The sequence below is a fragment of the Leopardus geoffroyi genome, chromosome C2 (assembly GCF_018350155.1).
Source record: "Leopardus geoffroyi isolate Oge1 chromosome C2, O.geoffroyi_Oge1_pat1.0, whole genome shotgun sequence".
In the NCBI taxonomy this organism is placed as follows: domain Eukaryota; kingdom Metazoa; phylum Chordata; class Mammalia; order Carnivora; family Felidae; genus Leopardus; species Leopardus geoffroyi.
Window position 1 is genome coordinate 74,576,139 of NC_059333.1, and position 24,147 is coordinate 74,600,285.

The 24,147-nt window shown below is 50.9% G+C and overlaps 1 protein-coding gene and 2 long non-coding RNA genes across 3 annotated transcripts; 1 reads left to right on the forward strand and 2 right to left on the reverse strand.

Annotated features, from left to right (window-relative positions):
- Positions 1-1,185: 1,185 nt before the first annotated feature.
- Positions 1,186-3,021, reverse strand: LOC123611069. The gene is made up of 2 exons (XR_006718407.1): positions 2,778-3,021; positions 1,186-1,439 (listed from the first exon to the last, which is right to left on the reverse strand). It is a non-coding gene; the product is annotated as an uncharacterized LOC123611069 (long non-coding RNA).
- Positions 3,022-6,379: 3,358 nt separating this feature from the next.
- HES1 (hes family bHLH transcription factor 1) lies at positions 6,380-9,858 on the reverse strand. The gene is made up of 4 exons (XM_045502567.1): positions 8,551-9,858; positions 8,319-8,414; positions 7,966-8,053; positions 6,380-7,304 (listed from the first exon to the last, which is right to left on the reverse strand). The coding sequence occupies exons 1-4, from the start codon at positions 8,656-8,658 to the stop codon at positions 6,754-6,756; spliced, it is 843 nt and encodes a 280-aa protein (XP_045358523.1). The 5' UTR covers positions 8,659-9,858; the 3' UTR covers positions 6,380-6,753.
- A 124-nt stretch (positions 9,859-9,982) lies between these two features.
- LOC123611071 lies at positions 9,983-22,319 on the forward strand. The gene is made up of 3 exons (XR_006718408.1): positions 9,983-10,115; positions 13,860-13,925; positions 21,653-22,319. It is a non-coding gene; the product is annotated as an uncharacterized LOC123611071 (long non-coding RNA).
- Positions 22,320-24,147: the final 1,828 nt, after the last annotated feature.

A 24,147-nucleotide genomic window follows, 5' to 3' on the forward strand; every position in this document is an offset into this window, starting at 1 on the left:
CATTTTGATGCCATAAGGATAGATTTTATAGCTAAGGGGGAAAAGCTGAGAGAAGAGAAACTATGTAGGAGGAAACATAACAATTTGGATGCTGGCATTTGTGGACCCCAGGAGTTTTTCACTAGGCTGGAGTTTTCTGTAAGCAGGACTTACAAATGTCATGTCTCACCTGGGTGACTAAACAAGGAAAATTAACATGAAATCAGATCACCTTTGTGAATAATAAAATAGTAAGTTACAAATAGTATTCCGTAAATAACATTGCTGTCATTAAGTGATACTTGCAATTTTAGAGGGGAAAATACATTGATCTCTGCTTGACTAAAGGCAAATTATGACTGGAAGCATATCCAGACATAGAGTAGCTACAGTAAAGCCTTATTATTAATTTAGGCTACAAGTACTTACTTGGGTTGCAATCCTAGCTCTTTTTCTTACTATAAAGAAAGATTTATATAGTTTACCCTTGAACAATGCAGGAGTGGTAGCACCCCCCCCCCCATTCTAAAATCTGCATATAACTTTTGCCTTCTGGAAGCTTAACTATTAATACTAATAGCCTAGTGTTGACCAGAAGCCTTAGTCATAACATAAACCATTGCTTAACACATATTTGTTTGTTATGTGTATTATATACTGTATTCCTATGGTAAAGTAGAGAAAAAAATGCTATTAAGAAAATCATAAGAAACATAAAATACATTTATAGTACTCTACTGTATTTATTAAAAAAAAATCCACATATAAGTGGATCTGCTCAGTTCAAGCCTGAGTTGTTCAAGGCTCAACTATAATTTTGCAAGACTCATGTTTAACCTGTTTGGGAGAATACATTCTTTAAATGACTTTAATGCATTAGTTTTAGGAGAGCAAGTGCTTTTGTAAACTATGAATTCAGACTCACTACAAGGATTTGCAAAGTTTACTGCTCTCCCTATTGGATATTTAAAATTCAGACTTTTCACTAATTCAGACTGACATTCTTGTTTAACGAGACTAATTCAGTAAGTTTATTTAATTCAGTAAGTGTATTAGTGGAAAAATTCTAGCCAGTTAGGGAACTATGTTTCCTAAATGGAAGGAGTCCTGATAAACAACAGATCACATTCTTTTTTTTTTTTTTTTTTCCACCAGAAAAGAAGTGGGCAAGTGAGAAGGATGGGAAGCGAGTTTTTAGGATCAAGAGGGAATGTGGTGGTATTTTTAATTCTTGTTACTCTGTTTTCCCAGGAAGATGACAAGATATTACAGTAAAGGATGGGGTCTTAGGAGCAGGTATGTGAGTAAATCCTGTCAGATGCAGTCTTCCTCTGATGTGCCACGCAGTGAATGCGACTCTCGATCCCATGGCCGGTCTCCAGAAACTAACATGTGGCCCACTTGCTTACAACAGTGGAAATACAATGCGCGTCTATTTGAGTTTGCTTCCATGTCTTTAACTGCAGATGAAAATACTTGGTTGTAAAATCGTCCCACGCCTTGGTCAAAAGTTTTGAAATATGCCTGATAAAGGTTCTTACAGCCACAGAGCGTGTGTCAAAATGCTGAGGAAAGAGAAGCACAGACCAGGGAGTTGAGAAGGATCTTAGAGACTTCCGGTCTAACCTTCTCACCTTATCAGGGAGGAAACCGAAGCCCAGAGACTCAAGGGGACATGCTCAGCATTTCACGGGTAAGGGCCACTTTGGAACCAGTTCCTTGACCACATCAAGGTGATTGTGCTCATTCAGAAGATATTAGTATCATAAAATGATTAATCTTGAAATTAACCATTTGACAATCACTTTTCTTAGGTGGAATTTGATAGTTATCTACTGTGCCGGCAATGTCTGTGGTCACAAAAATTCACAGATTAATTCTAATTTGGAGGACCAACAATGTACCTGCTAAGACATGTACCCTTCTTTTGTACCACCAGTGCATACTACCCCACTTTGATGGCACTTAACACAGAGCAATTATTATTATTATTATTCATTTTTTTTTTTTTTACTGGTTTGTCTCGCCTACCAGACTGAGAGCTTTATAACTGTAGTGATCACGCCTTTCTTCTCCCTTTATTCTCATAGTGCCTGGCTCAGTAATTACTGAATGAGTACATGAAATTCAGAAACTAAGGAAGAGGCAGTGGTCCTTTCACCTGGGGCCTGGTGTAATTAAAAGCAGTCCCTGAAATCACTGGGCAAAGTCCAGGCTTGGCTTGCTAGTTTGGCGAACACCCTTGCCTCACTATGGTTGCTCAGGAATCTTACTAGCTGACGTGCATGGAGGCCTCAGTGCCAAGCACCACTCTCAATGCTTTACATGCATTTATACTTATTTTATCCTCACCACCCTATGAAATACTACCCCATGAGCCCCCTGTTACAGAGGATGCTCAGAGAAGTTAATCTGCCTTGGACTTACAACCTAAGCAATCTGAAGCCAGATCATGTGCACTTAACCCCCAGGCTATTCTGCAATAAACCAAGGACTAAAGCAGACAGCTTGGTCCTCTTTTTTTTTTTGACCTCTAAGCCAATTTATATATTTGCAAATTGAAATAGGACAACCATGGCATCCTTCCTGAAATTTCCCCAAACTGGACCTAAATATTTACCTATCTCTGCCTTTTCTTTCACCTTCCTATTCCTCCTTTTTCTTCCCGTTGAGCTCATCTTTCACCTCTCTGCTTCAAGTGCCAACTCCCTGCAAAACTTACCTGGTTTCCTCTCAAATCAGAATTAATCTCTCTGTTCTTAGGTGCCCTTTGTTTAAAGTTCATTTTTGGCACTTACCTCATCATCCCCGGGATGAGTCACTTGAATGTTTGTCTATCTTCCTAGCTAAACCAGAGCTCTCAGAGGGCAGGGGCTGTGTGGGGATTAGTCCTATCTTTGTAGCGCTTGCCTCGGGCCTGCTAGACACTTAGTAGGTGCTCAGGGTTTTTAGAAATGAGATTTTTTTTTTTTTTTTTTAAGAGTCTAGAGTCCCTGTCTGGTGGCTCCTTCTTTTTTGGGACGCCGGTGTGGGCTGAGATGCCCTTCCCCCTTCCGCCCCCCTGCCCCCCTCCCTGCCCACTCTTGGCCTGGCTTGGCCTGACGCTTGGCAGTGCTCGGCAGGCCGCGAGGGCCTCTGGTGCCCTGACACTGGCCTCGGCCCAGTTTCCCTGGCTTCTAAATGCGGCCCGGAGCTACCGGGGGAACTGGAAAAACACTGGCAGGCCGCCCCACCCCCAGGCCCTGGCGGGGCCGGGCGGCCGCATTTCTGCGGCTAAGGCCTGCTGCTTGGGAGGCGCTGGGGCCTGGGGCGGGGGAAGCGGGGGAGGCGGCCGGGCGCGGGCGGCTGCCTGCCTGTCAGCGGGAGCGGGCGCGGGCTCGTGTGTCAGCGGCTCCCTCCTCCCTCTCCCCCTGCCGACGCCCGCCCGCGCGCCCGCCCGCCCGCCCGCCGGGCCTCCCGGCCTCCCGCCGCCGCCGCCGCCGCCCGCTCCCCCCGCGGCCTGGCAGGTTGCCGGCTGCACAGGCGGGGGTTCGCGCCGTTCTCACGACCTCTCAGGTTGCCTGAGCTCATCTGGGAGCTATTCATTTCCTGCCAGAAAGCAGCCAGGCCTGCTAAGCAAACCACCTTGGCCGCAGGGCCGCCGGGGCTGGCCCGGCGTGGCCGCCCTGGCCTGCTCCCGCCCGGGCCGCGGGCCCCGGCGGCCTCCCTGGAACCCCCGGGCCGCCCCGGCGGGCGCGCGGCGGGGGCAGCTCGGCGGCCCATCTGGTTGCACTTAGGAGCCGAGGAGGAAGCTAGCAGCGGGTTGTTACCGGCCAAGGGGTGTGGGAAAAGTTAATTGACTTTAATGACAGGTTTCCCGGGACGGTGGTGACGATGAGGGGGTCCAGTTTAACCCCTGGGTCCCCGCTCCAGAAACACGTGAGGGTGAAATGGGGCGCGAGAAGGGGGCGCGCCTCGGAGTCGCGTTTATTCACTAGAGAAGGCTCGCGTCTTGACCGGGAGAGCTCCCCTTCCAGTTCAGCGCCTTTCCCGCTCCGGATGCTGCCAGAGACCGCGGGGGGCCGGGACCCTGGAGGGTCTCCATTGAGACGATAATCGCACTGCGGCGGAGGCCGGCGGCCCGCATCCGGACGTGGAGCTTGGAGCTGGGCCTTATCTCCGGGAGCCATCGGCACTGCCCGGGGCGGCAGAGAGGGGCTGCTGGGTGTGTCTCAGGCCGTAAACTAGGCCAGGCCCCAGGGATCCGGGTAGGACGGTGGGGGGTGAGCAAGATTGCAATCGTCTTTGAAGCTTCATTCTCCCTAATCCCCAAACTACTTACTCCAGAAACAACCTGGGTGCGGGAGGGCACAAGGTCTTGGAAATAAACCCACTCACTGGACTTGGAAATGTCCCAGATAAGGGAAATGACTCATCCAAAGTGACACAGTCAATTTAGTTGTGTAGCTGCCAGAGGAGACTGAAATTCCCATAGAGGCCTGGGTGTCCCCCTTCTGCCCATATTATACAGGAACAAATGCCTCATCTGAGTTCCCCAAATCCGGGAAACAAGACTATCAAATTATCAAATGAACAATTGTTTACTGCTTTGCCTTAAATTTGTTAATTCGCACCTCCAAGATCTTTGCATTTTTGATATTAATAAAAATTCATTTATTTCAGTCGTTCCCCTTCAGCACAGGGAAAGACAGGTTTAGTTTTAAGTTGGTGTAGAGATTGCACGTGTGTGTGTGTGTGTGTGTGTGTGTGTGTGTGTGACTTTTTAAAGAATATAAATGTATTTTTGTAAAAATGAGACCCTGATGTCTCCATTATTTATGTCAGGACAGTTAAGGACTTCTAGTGGGGCTGGACAGATTTGCCAAATGAAGCATTTAGGCTTGTGTTGAGTGTCTTAATAGAGCAATTGTTATTATGTTTGTGTTTAAACAAGAGGGAAATCATGGGAAAATGGTATGCTAAAGAGGAGTGTGTGTATGTGTGTGTATTCTGGGGGGTGGGTGTCGGATACCTTTCACATAAGGAGGCAAGTAGGAGCCAAATTTTACGAACTATCTTTGAAAACTTTCCCTGTGGGTCCGAAGCTGGATCGAAGGTATTTGGGTGGAAAACTGCTGTCTGCTAGATCATTCCTGTGATAGAGCGGCTCTCCACACTGGCCTGTGGGAAAGGCCAGAGCAAGGCGGGGGAGAGGTAAAGCTTTTGAAACAAGACAGAAAATCGTTGGCTTTATCTTTGTTAGGAAGGCTTCAAAGATTGATTTCTCCCGCCTCATCCTTCTCCTCCCAGAAGCAGTTCTGAAAGAAGGGGCATGAGGGGAGGCCGGCGGGAGGGGCCGGGCCGGGAGGACTGGCCGGCAGTGGGGGAGGAGGGCGCGCCCGCCAGACCCACAGCGCGGCTGATGTGTCTGGTCTCGCAGGGCTCGTGGTTTTCATTTCCCCAACACCTGGATGCAGTCAAACACCTGGCCAAATCTGACAAAATCTGACAAGCCTTTGTGATGGGATTTGGAAGAAATTCCCTGCAGATCCTGGCACAGTTTAAAGCTGTCCGCTTTGAGTTAGGACTTGTTAAGGAGGGTTATGTGAGCTGAAACCCGAGACAACCCTTTTGCTTCTATCTGGAGCCCACATCTTGCCTGGAAATGGGGCATGACCAAGCGAAGGGGTCGCTTGCTGTTTGTATTAAAGGGAAGATGGCCTGTGTGCCTGCCAGAGCGGCCTCCACATGCTTTCTCTATTAGAGCCAAGCGCAGAAACTTATCAAAAACATATGTCTGGTGTTAATCATCTGGACTTGGGCTCCACTTGGGAGTCTAACTAGCTGTCCCTTGGCAGAAGGAATCTGTTGACCTTCTCAGCTTGCTTGAAGAGGGTGCAGAGAGGCGTTTCAAACTTTTAGAGGCTGGTACAAGGGAATGTGTAGCTGCACCTAAGTATTGCCTAATTAAACAGGCTCCAACACTAGAAGGCTGAGGCTGCATCCATTTACATTGGGTGTCCATGTGTTTCCCAGGATAGTAGTGCTGCAGGGGTCTCTCTCAAGGTGCTGGGGGCACACGTTACTCGACTGATTAACTTCATGACTTCAGTCCGGTTCTATCTTCTTCAGAGGAGCTAGTGTGAGAACCGGGACTGAACTGCAACTAAAAAAATGCTGAAATCCTTGAGGAGATTGACCACAAATTGATTAGAGTAGCCATAATAGAGGAGTTCTTGCAAATTTAGTGGAATTTAGTTCGTGGAGGGTTGGTAAAGGCTTGATGGACTGTTAAAAATGTTCTTTTAAAAACAAAAGGGCCAATGACTGAATTCTCAGGTTGCGCGTAATCCAAATTCTGCCAAGAACCTTTTTTTTTTTTTTTACACATATTCTGAAATAATCAGTTCTAAGACATAAAAGCCTTCACGCTTTTTTCTTTTATTATATTTTCTCAAATAAACTTCCCAAAAGGAAGATATTTTAAGAGCATTTTCAAACATCTTTGGCATCACATAAAAAAGAAATCTCGTGTAAAAAACGAAATGTCATCTGAACTTTTATAATACAAAGGCGCAATCCAATATGAACATATAAAATATATACAAATATAGTGCATGGTCAGTCACTTAATACAGCTCTCTACAAAAAAGTAACTTTTTAGAAATTAAAAAAAACCAAAGTAACCACTTAATCACAAAAGTCCTCTTCTCTCCCAGTGTCCAAGTTCCTGTTGTGAATCCTGAGGGAAGAGAGGTGGGTTGGGAGTTTAGGTGGAGGGGTGACCTGAGCCCCTCAGTTCCGCCACGGCCTCCACATGGAGTCTGCCGTGAGCGAGGGGCCGCTGGAAGGCGACACTGCGTTCGGGCCCACGGAGGTCCCACTGCTGCTGGTGTAGACTGGGATGACGGGGCCGCTGTGAGCGAAGGCCCCGTTGGGGATGAGGAAGGCAAACTGGCCGTCCGGAGCCGGCACCACCTGGAAGCCGCCGAACACCTTAGCCGCCTCTCCAGCCGGGCTGCCCAGCTTGCAGGGCGCGCCGCCGGGAGGGGGCGCCGCGCCCCCGGGGATGGGCACGAGCGGCGGTGGCGGCGCGAACGGCGCGTGCTGCGGGCCGCCGGGTCCCGGCGGGGGCGGCGGCGGCGCCTGCAAGGCGGGGTGCGGCTGCCCGGGGTAGGTCATGGCGTTGATCTGGGTCATGCAGTTGGCCAGGTGGCCGAGCAACCGGGTGCGCACCTCAGTGTTAACGCCCTCGCACGTGGACAGGAAGCGGGTCACCTCGTTCATGCACTCGCTGAAGCCGGCGCGGTACTTCCCCAGCACGCTCGGGTCTGTGCTTAGCGCGGCTGCGGGCCAGAAGGAGACAGACGGGTCACCCAATGGCCCTGGCCCCGAGGCCCCCGCCTCCGCCCTGGGAGGTCCCCGCGGTGCTCCTCCCTGACCACCCGCCCGCGGAACTGCCCCCGGCTAGAGGGAGGCTGTTTAGAAAAATCGTCCACCTCTCCACACCAGCTTGGCGACCGAAACCGAGGCGGTGCCTCTCCATTCCTGGTCGCTCCATTTTAACCCATACAGCCTCACATCTTCCCCCTATCCTCCGTGCGCGCGATGTGACCTTGGGCAATGCCCTCCACCACCACCTCCCCCACCACCCCGGCCCCGCCAACCGGGCCTCATTTCCCCTTCTGTAATAGGAAAGCGGGGAGTGCTAAACCAGATGACCCCCAGACCCGCCACGGTTCTGAGTCTTTTCGTCGGCACCAGCTTCCCCCACTGCCAAGCCGCCCGCCACCCTCGCCGCTACAACCTCCCTCCCTCCCTTTCCGGAACAGTAACAACTTGGAGTTGTGGCTATAAATAAGCCCCAGACCGTGGGAACGCAAGAGTGAGCCAAGGCAGTAAAATGTAGCTGAATGCCTCTCACAACCACGGGCGGAAGTCTGGAAGAAATCACCGCGGGGCGAAAGGGACGCCCGCAGAGGGGGACTCGCGGCAAGCCGCCCTCACCCGTCATCTGCGCCCGCTGCAGGTTCCGGAGGTGCTTCACTGTCATTTCCAGAATGTCCGCCTTCTCCAGCTTGGAATGTCGCGAGCTCTGCACAGAAGAGGCAAGGCAGTGAAGTGAGAGCCCCGCCAGCCGCCTCGGTGTGCCGTGGTTCCTTCCCACACACCACCCCCCCTCCGCCCCCCGGCCCCGGCGCCGACATCCGTAGACCCGGGAGGGGCCCGGCCCTCCCGCCTCAGGGAATGCAGTGCCAGCGAGGACGATCCCGTCAGCGAGGGGGTTTCACGTTCAATATCTAAGAAATAGTATTTTGTTTTAATAATAATAAAAAAAAAAATCAGCATTGCCCACTTACATCTTTCTTAAGAGCATCCAAAATCAGTGTTTTCAGCTGGCTCAGACTTTCATTTATTCTTGCTCGTCGTCTTTTCTCCATGATAGGCTTGGATGACTGGAAATAAATAAAAATAGAGCCCTGAGTTCCCATGGGATCTGCCATTTCACCCCGGAGTTTAAAGGAAGAAAGGAGCCCCCCAACCCCGACTTAATTTCTTAGGGCTGCAGAGAGATAGTGGTACTGCCCTTACCTTTCTGTGCTCAGATGCTGTCTTTGGTTTATCCGGTGTCGTGTTGACACTGGCTGGGGTAGCAGCCACCGGGGACGAGGAATTTTTCTCCATTATATCTGCTGGCATTTTCTGTTGCTTTTTTTTTTTTTTTTAATCCCTAGAGAATTTTATTTTTGGAGTCCTTCACACAAAAAATTGTTTTGTTTATGTCCCTTTCACTGGAGACTTTCACAAAACTACTGAGCAAGTGCTGAGGGTTTATTATAATATCTTATGGCTACTTGGTGACCGGTAGCGCTATTCCAGGACCAAGGAGAGAGGTAGACGGGGGATTCCACTGTTATCTGCACCAGCTCCGGATCCTGTGTGATCCCCAGGCCCTGGCGGCCTCTATATATATCTGGGACTGCACGCGAACGGCTCGTGTGAAACTTCCCAAACTTTCTTTCCCACAGTAACTTTCAGCCAATGGGAGGAGGAGACACGCGGCACCGCTCGTGGACCGCGCCCCCCCATTGGCCGCCAGGCCTTGTGCCTGGCGGCCAATGGCGCGCGCCTGAGCCCGGGGCACCGGAGGCTACAACGTCAATCAAAAGGATTTTAACCCTTTGCTATTCTCCCTGCTGGGCTTTGCTTTACAGGGGATTTTTCCGCAGGTTTTGCTCCAGTCTAGTTTATTTCTTTTGGGGCCAGGGTCTTTGCTCTTTATTTCCTTTCACGTGTGTAATAGAGCTGCTTTGATACTAATAAGAAGTTCATTTGAAATATATTCTAAAAAAAGATTTAGAAGGACAAGGATAAAAGAGGAGAACTGTGCAAGGGCGTGAGTTACCGATACATCTAAGTGATTTCCCGCTCAGACTCTATACATTGGGGTAAGGAAGATAATGAAAATCGATCATGCAGAAAAAGGGCAAAAAAAAAAAAAAAAAACCACAACACCCCCCCCACACACAAAAAAAACCTTTCGCATGCAGAATAAGGAAAAAAATGCCTACCTTACACTTGCGATTTTTCAGAGCAAGGTGTTCTTTTTTTAATCCCCCACCCCACCCCCGCCCCTCATTCCTCTTCTGGAGTTGGGGTCTTGGATCCCGCGCTTCCCCAGGAAACAATCAGAATAATTTCCAACTGGGCAGAAAGGAAATGGAATTTCAAATGAAAGATGAACAAGGGGGCTTTGATGGCAAGGCCTCAGGGACGCGCGCGCGCCCTCGCCACCCTTTTCCTTTCCACCCACAGACTCTCAGCACGTTGAGGTGGCGGGCCGGGCGGCAGCTTCTCCCCTCCTTCTCGCCCGCGGGCGGCCGGGGCAGCCTCGCCACCCGGCGCGCGCGGGCCCTTTAAGAGCTACACCAGCCGAGATGCAGTTTGACATCAGCCGGCCGGCGAGGGCGCGCCTGGAGCCGGAGCACGTGCCAGGATGTTTTATTGCCGCCGCGGCTGCGGCCGGGCCGGGAGGATGTGTGTGTGCGTGCGTGTGTGAGTGTGTGTGCGCGCGCCCCGGGGGCAGGGAGGCGGGGGGCGGCGGCGGGCGGCGGAGCGCGGGGGCTGGTTCTCGGTCCCCGGGAGAAGCCAAGAAGGTAAATAGCAGCTGCTGTGCTCGAGCCTGGGAAAACCCCGCCCCCTGCGCCTGGCCGGGGCTCATTGGCGCGCGCTGCGTGTGGGGTGTGTGTGTGTGTCCGGGGCCCCCTCCTCCGGCCCCCGCCGCGCCAGGAATCCGAGGGGGCGGCGGGCTGGGAGCCGAGCCCCGGCGCTTACCACCGCCCCCCGCCTTTCCCCGGCCAAGGTCAGCCCTTCCGGGCGGGGAGCGCACGCCCCGGGGTGGATAGTGGGGAATTATTCCAACCCCCCACTCCACCCGATTTCGGGCTTGGGGTTTTAACTCCGCCGAAGGCCTCGCTAGCAACAGCCCGGGGGAGGAGTGGGGGCATTCTTGTTTGCTCCTTGCCCCGGCCCTCCCTCCCTTCCCCCGCGGGGCCCCCGGCGCCCGCCGCGGTCACGAGATGCCTGACCGCACTTAGGAAGCGGCCGGGTCAGCCTCCTGCCTCCGCTCGGCGGCTGCGGTTAAAGCGGCTTCGCGCCGCCCGCCCCTTCCCTGGGTCCAGGGCGGCCGGGCAGCTCCCCCTCGCTGCGCCCGGGAGGCCGCCGGCGGGCGGCCGGGAGGAGGCGGGCGGCGCGGGCGGCTGCGTGCTGCCGGCTGGCCGGGCCGCGCGCCGGGAGGAGCCGCCGCCGCCGCCGCCGGGTGCCACGTGGCGGGCGCCGGGCCGGGAGCGCCAGGGCTCTGGCGGCGGCCTCCCTGGGGGATTTGCCGCGCGGGGCGGGCGACGCGCACTGCCCCGGCCGGCCGCCACCACCGCCGCCTCCCGCCGTCCCGCCCGCCCGCGCGGGTAGCGGGCCCCCGCGCCCCCACCCCCTCCACCCTTCCCGCCGCCCGGGAGCTCGGCGCGCTGCTCGGGAAGCTCGGGGCAGCCCGGGAGCCCAGCATCTTGTTTGATGTCGCGCTCTCCCCGCCCTCCCAGCCGTTCTGCAGGCTTGGAGGCCGCCAGGGGCCTGGCACACATTTCTCAGACACTTCATTCCTTCCTTCCTCCGAGCTCCCCACTGAGATAATGGTGTAAACGGTTCCACCAGATCTCGTCCGGATGAGAATCAGCGGTTCCTGACTCGGGGTGACCTTGGGCGAGCCCCTCTGAGTTCTTTCATTCTGTGGCGCGCGCTCTGTGCCAGACACCGTGTTAAACCCTGGGATTACCAGGATGAGAGACACAGTGGCAGTCTGCAAGGAGTTTACAGTCAACTGGAGGCAGACGGACCCTGATTTTCTGATTGATGGCCAGGCGTGCCTCTTATATTCCTTTCTCTTCGGGCTTAGATGATGGCCTGAGAGATCAGACCCTGAAGGAAACACTAAACCACACCTATATGGGCAACAGTGTTGCTGGCCTACCCGGGGATACAGGGATGAACAAAATGTTTATTACCGTCAGGAAGTGTGCCGCCTGGAGATACTCATTAGGTGCAGCTGACCTCTGTTTCCCAGGCTCTTTCTCTGGTAGGTTCGAGAGAGACATTTATGTGTCTCGATAGAAGTAAAATGCTGTGGAGGTTTCGGATAGTTAAATTATTAATAAGTTGGGGGCATCCTGGAAAGCTTCCTGGAGGAAATGGCCTGCGCTTTGTATCTTGGAAAACAGGGAGGATTGGGGCACTGGAAATGTGAGTCATGGGGCTGGGGAGGATGGAAGTACCCATGGCATGAAAGGCCTACACTCTGGAACATGAAGTCCTTATTTGGGCATCATGGTCTGGAGTCCAGGGTGTCTGACAGGCAGGATTATAAGAAGGGACTGAAGGAGGAGGCTTGAGGCCAAGTCACAAGACCCTTAAATATCTTGCTAAAGGACTTTAGCCTTATCTTTAGACATTGGAGAGCTATGAAACGCTCTTGAATGGAGAAGGGATATCAAGATTCTCCTTTAGGACGTTGGCTCTAGGAAAAGTGTGGAGAGTAGATTAGAGGCAGAGAGCCCAGTGAGGAGGTTCAGGCTGGTAAAGGAGGTTCCTAAGTGACAGGTGTAGACTGACACTCACCTGGAAGCACCTGCCTAGAACCAGCTCACCTGGGCGTTGACTGTACACTGTCCAGTGATCCAGGTTCAGCAGAAACCTGCCTACCCTTTCGCGCAATGTTCCCCCGCGACCTGGAGTCCAACTAAAGAGTCATTGTGACTCTGACTGAATCTATCTTCCAAGCCTCATTTCCATCTTCCAGGACAACCCTCAAGTCTGCAGCCAAGCCTTTACCTCATTGCAGGCTTGGTTTACTCACTCTTGCCCCTCAGGCGACTCTCTGGGATTTTTGTGTGTTTTCTTGCCACACTGCAGAGTGGGCTGTGCCCTATCATGTTCTGAAGAAACGGGTGAACAATGTCTCCTTTGTTGACCTGCAACCTGGCCCAATGGGACAGGACTTTCTTATTTTAAGCAGATGGAAAGGTGGTGATGACAGAAAATTGTCTGTTGCTTTGGGAAAAAAGTGGCGTTTTCCCGGGTGTTTGCAGTGCTCTTGGTGAAAGGTGAGGAGCCTGTGAAGTTCCCCTCCTTTCTGCCATGCAGACTTCGCAGGCTCCTTAAAATGCTCTACTCAGCATCTGACTTTTAAAAACTGCATAAATACTCTGACCCAGATTCTTCCAAGGAACTAAACCCTTCCCAGGGAAGCATGTTAACCCTTTCCAGGTTCCCCCCAAATCAGTGAGAGCCAGTGACTTCCTCCACCAAGTGCTGCTATGACATTGACATTGGGCCCTCATTAACTAGCTGGGTAAACCACCCCCTGTCCCTTCTAGCCTAAGAGTCTTTTTTGTCCCCGACTGTCCTCTCCTCTGGATTTGGCACCCTGAAGGTGCGTGGAGAATGCTGAATATAGTCAAGTTAAGGTCTCACTGCAGGGCCTGAAGCAGCCTCATGGGTTAAATAGTTAATCAGCAACTCTTTTATTGCCACTTTAGGAGTGCTTAGACTGGTAGGATGAGCAAATAACTTACACACACACACACACACACACACACACACTCACATTTTTTGAGAGACAGAGGGGTCAGTCAAGCAACCAGAAATTTGCCGTGAATTTGTCTCTGGGCCAAACAAACAAAAAAACCCAACCCATGAAATCTCTGGCCCTCCACCCTCATGATTCAAGAAGAAAGTTTCTTTGCAAATGTACTTACATGTTATTTTTCAGTATCCTGATTTGGGGCAGGGAAAATAGGGCCAAGATGACACTCTTTCCAGCCCTTCTCAAATGGGGACCTAAGCTCCTAAACTCAAGAAAAGACTTTTGGAATTGGAAGCCTCCTCTTAGATAGAACAGCCTTTATATTTCAGTCCTCCTCTCCAACCCCCCCCCCTCCCCAAAGCAAAGGGAAAATTGAACCCTGTTCATCAACAGAGGTCACTGCTTTGATCCCACTGTGAGACCAGCAAAACACAAGGAATCTTTCCCACTGTATCATGTCGGATAAATACGACCAGGGGCCGCTCTGTTTATCCCCCTTCCCCTTTCTGGCCCACGAAGGGTGATTTTCTGTCTTACTACATCACCTGTTTGCTCTAAACCATAAAACAAATAACTGCGCCTCCAGTGAGACTCCCCTTTGTCCCTAGGTAGCAGCCTGGTTTGTGGGTTTGGTTTAAAGCTACAGAAAACACAGAGAGTGAGAGAAGAAAAAAGGTATTTTGCCTGAGGACTTGAAGCTTCCCCCCCCCCCACCCCTTCATTTTCCTCCGCTTGACTGACTTTCTCACACTCGGATTCCCTGCAGCCTGCCAGAGCCGAGGTAGCTGCCCTGCCAAGAGCTATCCTGGGAGAGCTATTGAAAGAGCCTTGAGTAAGTACACACGGGGCGGATTTCTCCTCCCCTCAGTACCTGCTCCGCACCTGTACAGGGAACAGTCCCACACATATCACCTGATCGCAGGCTTTTCAGAGACCGTGAGAAAAATAAAGCCCAGGATAGAAGAGATGTTTGTTGTCTCTCTGGAGCTGCAGCCAGCTCCCTGCGGTCTGCGTCCCAGAAACAGCACATTCCCCGCCGATTGTGCGGCGGTGCACGCGTGTTTGCCGGCGCGCGTGCCCGGTGGGGAGGGGCGGGAGGGAAGCCAGGGATCACCTGCCTGATGACTGCCTCGCTGCCTGCGTGTTCTGGCATCTGCCTGACGGGCAGTTTCATGATCCTTTACTAGAATCATTATTGTGTGGTCCTTCTACTAGATAAGCGGCCATATATGCCCATCACAGCAAAATTCACAACCAGGATTTCTTACCTTAAGAAGAACCCCCTACGCTGAACCTAAAACAATGCCCGAACTGGAATTCCGAATGAAGCCTACATGCACCTTTGGCAGTAGCTTAATATATACTTTTTTGAATGAATGGATCAATGAACGAGTGCATGATTTCTTCCTCAGGGGAGGGTCCATAGCTTTCAGCAAAATTTCAAAGCTTCTGGTGACCCTGAAAGGCGGAGGAAACTGATCTAGACGATCTCCACTTACAAGTCTGTACCTAAGCCCAGAGAGGGCATGGGACTGGCTTAAGGGCCTACAGCAACGTATGACCAGAGTGGGGGCCAGAAGCTGACTCAGAAGCCTTTACCACACCACAGTGCTGTGGTCCATGGGAAATCTGGGGTGGGGTTTATGGAGTTGCGATCACCAACCACCAAAGCCTGGATTTAAAGTGATTAGGGGCACCTGGGTGGCTCAGCGGGTTGGGTGTCTGACTTTGACTCATGATCTCTTGGTTCATGGGTTCGAGCCCCATGTCTGGCTGTGCCGACAGCTCCGTCCTGGAGCCTGCTTCGGATTCTGTGTCTCCCTCTCTGCCCCTCCCCCCGCTCATGCTCTGTCTCTCTCTCTCTCTCTCTCTCTCTCTCAAAAATAAACATTCAGAAGATTTTGAAGAAAAAAAATAGACACATTAATAAAGTGCTTTGAATTTCCAGAACATTTTTTTTTTTTTTTTTTTTTTTAATTCTGAGACGCTAGTGCTGCTCTGCCCCCAATTTTTGCTTGGAGAAAGGGACAGGCAAGAAAGCCAAGTGTTTTTTAAGAGAAGATGATTCAGGAATGCTTGGAACAAGAGTCCTGGTTGCCATGAAGAGGCATTAGAAACAACTGCGTCTGCATTCCATCTTTGATAAAAATAAGTTGCTACTTCTGAACAAAACTGCCGGGTCGGTCGGTCTCCAGCCGGGCTGGGACCTCGAACTGCAAAGGAGGTGGAGGCGGAAAACGGACATTGGCTAATAGCAGCCTGTAATGCTCTCTGCCCCCCACCCGCCTTGGAAAAACTTGAGTGAGCCAGTGAGAATGTGCACTTTTCCAATGGGCCCTGAAAAAGGATGGTTACCAAGAAAGCCTTTTCCAATGGGGTTGGGGGCAGGGCACTCCAGAATGACTCCACTCCCACATTAGGCTCCAGCCGCCTCAGCAGCAGCAGCCCCAGTAGCAGCAGTGAGGTGGGAAGGCTCTAAACACCGCCGCTCACCTTTGCCCCCTGAGCAGGGCTGTGGTGAGGCGACCTGCAAGCCCAGAGACAAAAGAGCGAAAGAGCGCATTCCCCAGGGGCCACAGGGATGTTAACTTGCAGTTAAAGGCTCAGAACTGCACCAGGGCTGGTGCCCGAGGGGGTCTCTGGAAAGCTCAGGAAGGCAGGGTGAAGCCTGGCCCCTTTAAACCCAGGACCTGCATTGTTTGGCTTGCTGATAGCTGCTCAAATTGTGACTTCGGATCCAATTGCTCAAAAGATAAACAACAGCAACAAAAAACTCAGCTAGCCAGGAAAACCATGTAGGTAAAACTTAGCGCCTGAAAGTGATACAGTATGAACGTATGCAACATGTTTTTCATTAAAATCTCCATCATTATTATCCTCATATCATCTCCCCCGCCCCGCCCCCGCCGCTTGTAGGAAAAGGGCTGGGGGAGGCAAGGGAAGGGACCCAAGAGGTGGTGTAATGGAACCCAAGAAGAAGTGACTTGCCCAAGGTTCAACGCCTCCCCAAGAGTCTCCTCGATTTTCTGCCCACCCACCCAGAAACCTACCTCACTCTATCTCTATAAGAACGTTTTGAAAGGTCATCTACAGCAAATCTACAGCATTACCACCCAAGATGGATTTTCTAATCAATCCGACCATGGCTGGTGAGTGATTTTTGGTAGTGTGACAGGCTGTGCCCAGCACAGAGCGTGGGTAAATCCCAGGATTGCTGCACTGGGATGCTTTCTTGGATTCAACTACCCCCCCCCCCCCCCCAACCTCTGGAAGAGAAAGGATCCTGATTTCCAAGGATCTGAGTTCCAGAAGACAGGAGGCCCCATGCAGGGGTCACACAGAACAGTCCTCTTGTCTCTCAGTCAGCCAAGCCCAGCCATACACCATTGCTCTTTTCTTCTCATTGCCAACCTTGTCCCCTTATTTGCACCCTAAAAGGAAGATGGGGGGCAGGGGAGGATATGTCTAACCCCTGAATCTGTGCTTCGTCAACACTGGGCTTTTATCCGGACCAGAGAAGATGTGATGCTAGGAATATTGTGGTGATGTTGGAGCAGGGAGACATTGAACGGCTGGCTGACGTCACACTTAGCAGAGGGAAAGGTGAGAAAAATCGTGGGTTTTCCAAGTGGATGATAGATGGCATTTGCACGTGAAATATACATTTTCCTTTTAGAGATCAGGCTTAGGGAACGAGAAAACGGTTTAGGCAGCTGCCATGGCTGTAGCTTAAGACGGGTGGTTTCCAGCATGGTTGGGGTGAAAGTTGACAGGGTACTGTCTAGTCCATTACAGCAATTTGTCCTCATATATGGTTTTATGATCTAGACTAGCATGATTTTGATAGGAGGCCCAGGGAGGAAGAGAAAATTCAAGCGGTCAGTGCAGGAGACATTTGGCTAGGTCATGGGCTCTAAGGGGCACAGGATATAGGATATGCAAGCTTTCTAGAAAATAGTACCTCTAGGGGTGCCTGGGTGTCTCAGTTGGGTAAGCCTCCGACTTCAGCTCAGCTCATGATCTCATGGCTCATGGGTTCAAGCCCCGCTTTGGGCTCTGTGCTGACAGCTCAGAGCCTGGACCCTGCTTCTGATTCTGTGTCTCCCTCTCTGTCCCTTCCCTGCTCATGCTCTGTCTCTCTCTGTCTCTCAAAAATAAATCAATGATTTAAAAAAATTTTTTTAAAAAAAGTGCCTCTAGAGATACAAGGCAGGGCAGGGAGCATAGCAGCCGGGGGGAGAACCAACTTTTCTTTCTCAGCCATGGGCAAAAATAAAATTTCCAGAAAATGGAACAGAAGGGAGAAGAAAGATGTCTGTCAACTTGGTATAGAATATCAGTAATCCAGAGGACACGTATGTGGGGGAAGCATGGAGGAAGTGTCCTTTCTTATGGTGGGAAGCTGGGGGAGGGGGTACGGGGAGAAGGGAGGGGAAGGAATCCCACTTAGGGAGAAGATGACTGAGCAGGTTCTGGAAAGGATGAAGCAAAAGCGATGACCATGGCCTCCCCCGGGGCTGAGGCTGAAGCTTCTTATTAGTTCAGCATCCAGTGCCTTCCGAAAGGGAAACAGGGCCTGTGAGTGAGGGCCCTGTGGACCCCTGCTACCCACATCACTTTTCCTCAGGAACTAGTTTGTTCTGTGCTGTCTGTATCGCTGAGCAGCACCATAAAATCCCACAGGCTGGAAGAAGCAGCGGGATTGTTTGGGGGTGATGGCAGGGAACGAGGGCCATGGGGAGACTGCATCCTGCTCTGTGGTTAGTCTGAGGGTGGCGGCCTCAGAGAGGAGGTGGCTGGGTAGCTCAGACTAAGGGGGAGGCAAGCTCCTTGAATCCTTCTAGCGCCAGGGAAAGGACCAAGGAAGGACCAAGTGTTCACCTCCATCGCCCTGACCACCGTGGGCAAGCGCCCACATGATGCGGCGCATTTGGGGGTCCCCTCAGCCCCGCCCTGTGCGAGGCACTTGTGGGATGGGGAAAAGGAACCTCTCCTTTTGCAGGAGTGGACTTCCACAGGCCAGCCTTGACTGAAATCTGGCAGGAGGCGGGGAAGGCCAGCTCTGTTGGAACACGCTGGTGTGTGGCAGGCTGGCCCTTGGAGGGCTCTTGATAAAGTCCCAGAGCGTTGCCAGCTTCTGGAGGAGGTTGTCAGGCTGTACGTGCGTCAGACACACCCCCCTCCCGCTGTGGCCTTTACCTCGCTGGTCTTGCCATACCCACGCAGGGACCCAACACTCACGTTCCAGTGCTTGATCTCCTTGTCCTCAGGGTCTGGTCAACCCCCCCACCCCCTCTTCAACCTGTCCTCAAAGTCCTGGTCCTTGGGACAGACCTAGACTTGGTGTCTAGAGCTACTTGTTAGCTGCACGGAAGGACAGAGTCCCAGCTCGTTTTCTTTGAATCGGGTGGATGTGTGTTGATGGTGGTGAGGCAGCTGGGTCAAGGATGCAAACCGTCCAGTTCCCAGTTGCCCGTTTAACTTAATTCAGTTCTGTGACTCTTTTTGAGCACCTCCCATGTGTCGGGCGCAACTCCACGCCTGTTTTGACCGTTGACTTCCATCTCTGCTGCTACTCAAATGCTGGTCATCTGCGCCGCGTGGTGAGAACCCAGGTTTCCGTCATAAAAATGTCCCCTTCGCTTCCCACATTCTTCATGTCGATTGCTTCTCTGATTACAAAAAAAAAAAAAAAAAAGCTATGAACCTCCTTACGGCGTCTGACACCTTCAAATATTTGGAGCGTAAGTGCACGAATGAACTTTGACTTAGGAACACAGGTTTTCCTGGCAATTCAGTGGAACCCTCAGAGGGTCAGCATAGTTTTCCAAATTTTCCTCGGTCGCTGGATCAAAGGGGTGGGTTTATTTTGACCAGTCCCATCGGCCACCCCCAGACAGCCGGGCTGTCCCCCACAGACGGCTCTACTCTGTGGCAGTCAGGTGGATTTCGGGGACTCTGCGGCTGTCCGTACTTTCCCAGGCCTATCTTTATTGATGGTGATTAAAGGCACACCACCACATGGCAATATGAAAGTACAAAGCAATTCCCAGGGTAAGGTGCGTGGGAAGAAGTGAGATACTGAGCTCCCAAACCATTCTACTGTAATCACGGTCTGCCAAATCGATGTATAGTTAATCAGTAAGATTCAGGCAGGCAGGTTCCACCACCGGGCAGCAGATAGAAAGGGGGAAGAGGCTGGGGGGGGGGGGGGAGCAGGGTGGGGGGAGATCACTGTTCCTCCTGGAAAACTGGGAAAGAAAACGAGAGGGAGGCCACCTGGGCAAGGAGAGTCTGGTGGGCTGTCCCACCCAGGAGGCCACAAACCGTCCCGAGGAAGGACCGCTGCTGACCTCTTCTCCGGCCCTCATGCTCTGTTCATGCCAGCCCCTCGTGGAAGATTCTGGGTGACCCAGAAAGATGGAGTGACTGTGTGCAGACACACTGGGTTACGTAAGTATAAATACGGTGCACAAAAACACCAGTCTTTATAGAGCACCCCAACACACCTGTTGTTTTACGATGCTGATGGTATTGATAAAGGGGGCTATAAAGTTGAGGGTGAAATGGCCTCTTATATTTAAATAGCAGCTTCCTCTGTGAACTTCAAGTGTTTTACAGCTGAGACTCGACTGCCCTGGTGATTATTTCTGTTAGGAATGTGGAACGCAGATCTCTCTATATGTTCAGGGAAAACTATAGCAGTGTTGGTTATGAAGCAAAGGCTCTGGAGCCCGGCTGCCTGGGTTCGTGTTCCAGCTTGTTCGCTTTCTAGCTACGTGCCATAGCTATTCTGTACCTCAATTTACTTACCGGTTAAATGGGGAGATCGCCAGTGCTTCTAGGATTGTTGTGAGGACAAGGTATATAACGTGCCTAGAACAGTGCCTGACGTATTACAAATACAATGTAAGTTTTCAGCTGTTTTATCATTGCTCTCTACGTATCTTTGGCATATAAGATAGGTAGCCTCCTTTCTCTGCAAAAATTCACAGGTGTTAAGATTTCAAAGAAATGGATGGACCACCACTGTCGTAAATGGGTCCATGCGTATTTGACAAAGCCAAAGGCTTCAGCCAGTCTTTTATGAATCACAGGCTGTGGAACCAGGAGAAACCTGAAAAAACTATCTGGCTCCTTCTCCTTTGCCAGGGAAGTGGGTCTCTACCACCCGTGTACTACAGTTATGGCTCTATGGGCTGTAGACTTTCGGGTAGGTCTGCTTTGCATTAGTGAACTGAGCCTCAGGCCCACAGAAGGGAGAGTTCTGGAGGCAGGTAAGGGCATCAGTGTGGGCCTGGCATACAGCATGTGTGGGCTCCCCCCTCTTCCTCGGGCCCAGCTGGCCCCAGCCCCTGCCCTCCAGGCAGGAACGGGAAGGGCTGGAAGGGACACTTCATCCACAGGAGCAGACGTGGGCCGGCCCTCCCCGGATCCGGTCACACTTACATGCGTTACAGTTGGTGGAAAGATGCATGTCTGAGGCCTGCTCCAGTGGGTTCTTGTAGAAGACCTTAGAGTTTATGGTCCCGACTGGGTCACTTTTGAGAGTGAAAGGTCGTGCTGGTAACAGTCATGGCAGGACGCCTGGCATAACCCGGGACTCGTGGCCATCCTAGTTCTGTGGTGACACATGCTCCATTGTTTATCTGTCTCTTCAGCTGTCTTTTTATCAGAGATGCTTCCTAAGAAGAAATTTTATTTTAAAAAAATTTTATTTTATTATGTTTGTTTAGTATGTCTGTTTATTTTTGAGAGAGAGCACCAGAGGATCAGAAGTGGGCTTCGTGCTGACAGCAGTGAGCCTGATGTCGGACTTGAACTCAGGACCGCGAGATTGTGACCTGAGCCGAAGTCGGACGTTCAACCGACTGAGCCACCCAGGGGCTCCTTTAAAAATTTTTTTTAATTAAGGGGCACCTGGGTGGCTCAGTCGGTTGAGCATCCGGCTTCGGCTCAGGTCACGATCTTGTGGTTGGTGAGTTCGAGCCCCGCATCGGGCTCTGTGCTGACAGCTCAGAGCCTGGAGCCTGCTTCAGGTTCTGTGTCCCCCTCTTTCTCTGCCCCACCCCTGCTTGTGCTCTGTCTCTCTCTGTCTTTCAAAAATGAATCAACATAAAAAAAATTTTTTTTTAATTTTTTAATTAAAAAAAATTTTTTTAAGTTTATTTATTTTGTGAGAGAGAACACGCACGTGAGCAGAGGAGGGACAGAGAGAGAGGAGGGGGAGAGAGAATCCCAAGCACAACCCGCATCACCAGCACAGAGCCAGATGCAGGGCTCGATCCCATGAACCGCAAGATCATAACCCCAGCCAAAATCAAGAGTCGGATGCTCAAATGACTGAGTCACCCAGAAGAAATATTATTTTTAACTCACTAATGTTTTAGCACTTCTATGCCTATGGAAGGTGATGCCTTCGATCTACCAATGAGGCCAGTGTTGTATACACTAGAGAGCCTTAGTGTATACAGGAGAAGGGAGGGACAGAGGGAAGCCCCACAATGGTTGGATGGTTGCTTAAGGTATGTTTGACGGGACTTGTTTCTTCTCTCATAGAGCAGATGGGCCTGGAGCTTCCCCACCTTCTGGTTTGCACTAGGTTGTGTGCTAATATGGCGATGCGACCAGGGGACTTTGCACCTGCCAAGCATGGCCGAGAACATCCATCTCCCTTGGACTTGTGAATGCAAAGAAAGCAAGTGCTGTAATCTGAAATCCAGGCCATTGTTTAATGGCAGAAGGAAGACCCCAAAGGAAGGAGCTTTTTCCCACCCCAAATACTCGCCCCTTTGGTCTTGAATTTGACCGTGTTCTTTTATGGAAAACAACAACAAAACAAAACAAAAACACACAAAACTTTTTTTCTGAATACTTCAAAGTCAAGGTTTGCTGTTTGTTATTTCCTTAAAAAAATTCAAGAAAGAAAAGAAAATTGGGTCCCTAGCCTGAATGTTCTCCTATGTGCCTATTTAATGATTAATAACACCTTGTGGGCTATTGTTTGATGTGGCCTCTGCTGGTTTGAACAGGAGAATACTGATTCACTCTCAAGGCATTTATGAATCACAAGTGTTTACCCTGAGACAATAAATGAAAGGGGGAGATTGAAAAAAAACACCCAAATATGCTGAGTTCTTTGAGCAAAAACTGGAGGTAATAGTCTTTGATACCCTGTGTGGGGCCCACTGTTTTCTTTCACAGAATAAAGATGGTGTAGAATGACCAAGAGGGCGCTTTTGAGTTTTATACATTTTTTTTTTCACTTACTGATAGGGTTGAGGCAACTTTCCGCCTTATTTTCTTCCTTCCTTCCTTCCTTCCTCCCTTCTTTCTGCCCCCAAATCTAGGGTCCAGTGAAAACAGACTGTTAAATTTGCCCCTGATGACCCTTTACATTTTTTTTAATTTTGAAATGATTTTTTTTTTTACGTGTTTAGTTATTTATTTTGAGAGAGAGAGAGCTAGAGAGCAAGCCAGGAAGGGGCAGAGAGAGAGGGAGAGAGAGAATCCCAAGCAGGCTCTGCAGCTGTCAGCACAGAGCCCAATGCAGGGCTCGAACTCATGAACCGTGAGATCATGACCTGAGCTGAAACCAAGAGTCGGACCCTTACCCACTGAGCCACCCAGGCGCCCCGAGATAATTTCAGACTTACAGAAGAGTTGCATCAATAGTAGGAAAGCTCTCTTATACCCTTTAACCAGCTTCCCGTCTGTTAACCATCTTCTATCACCATGGAGCGATTATCAAAACTAAGCAGATGATCATGGTACAACGTTGTAAACTACAGACTTCATCTCAGTATTTTTTCCTGTTAGTTTTTTCTTTTTTTGCCAGGATCCGATCCAGGATTCCACGCGCATTGAATTGTCTGGTGTCCTTATGTTTTCTTCCCTCCGTGACAGTTCTGAAGTCTTTCCTTGTTTTCCTGATGCTGGGATGAGCACCCAGCCCATGGGCTCTGTCTGATGTTATCTCACAATTATGTCAGGGAGCTGTCTTTTGCGGGGAGAAGGTCTCAGAGACGGTGTGCCCTTCCCAGGACAGCGGGGCGGGGGGCTGCATGACGTTGCTCTATTTCCCTGCTGCTGTTGACCATGATTACGAGATTAAGATGGTTTCTGCCAGGATTACCCACTGTAACATTACAATTTCCCCCTCTCTATTCTCCACATATTTTGGGGGTAACATTTCAAGATTCTGCAAATATGCTGTTTCTGCTAATGCTTCTGCCCAGCAGATTTAGAATCTATCAAAGGGTCTTGCCTGTGGCAATTATTGCTGTAGTAATCTAATAGTGATTTGTGATTTCCCTCATTCTTTCTACATTTATTAATTGGAATGCTCTTTAAGGAGGAATTGCATGATGTTATACTGTAATAAAGCAGAAATAAGAAATCCATACTCTTGGGGCACCTGGGTGGCTCAGTCGGTCAAGTGATTTGATTTCAGCTATTGATTTCAGCTCAGGTCATGATCTCATGGTTCAAGCCCGTGTTGGACTCTGTGCTGACAGCAGGGAGCCTGCTTGGGATTCTCTCTCTCCCTCTCTCTGTGCCCCTCCCCCTACCCCCTTTGTATCCCTCAAAATAATAAATAATCATTAAAAAAAATTCATACTCTTTTGGAGCCTACGTCTTAGAGAAATAGACAAGCAAAATAACTTGAGTGGGTTAGATAATATATTAATAGGTGACAAGTATATTAATAGGCGACAAATCAAGTAGGGAGGGGGGGGAGGGGAAGTACTGGGAGCCGCAGGTTGAAATTGCACGGTCTTCCTCTAAGGGAAGGCCTTAGAGGGGGACTTGAAGCAGGGGAGGGAGCCAGCTTGTGACTCTCTGGGGGAAGCTTTCTAAAGAGGAGAAACAGCAAGTGCAAAGGCTCTGGGGCAGGACCACGCCTAGCCAACGTGCTCTGGTTTGCTGGTGCAAAGTGAGCAAAATGCAAAGGGGAGAGAGGGGAGAGGAAGCAGAGATTGGCAGGCCCGATGCTGAGGACTTGAGGCCGTTCCAATGGCCTGGCTGTCGCTCTGAGGGAGACAGGAGCCATT

Bases quoted from the DNA above. Each gene is read 5' to 3' on its own strand.
- HES1 (XM_045502567.1), bottom strand. From the start codon at position 8,658: ATGCCAGCAGATATAATGGAGAAAAATTCCTCGTCCCCGGTGGCTGCT. The intron at 8,415-8,550 runs GTAAGGGCAGTA...ATTTATTTCCAG, and splicing joins CAGCATCTGAGCACAGAAAG to TCATCCAAGCCTATCATGGA. The intron at 8,054-8,318 runs GTAAGTGGGCAA...TCTTCTGTGCAG, and splicing joins TGGATGCTCTTAAGAAAGAT to AGCTCGCGACATTCCAAGCT.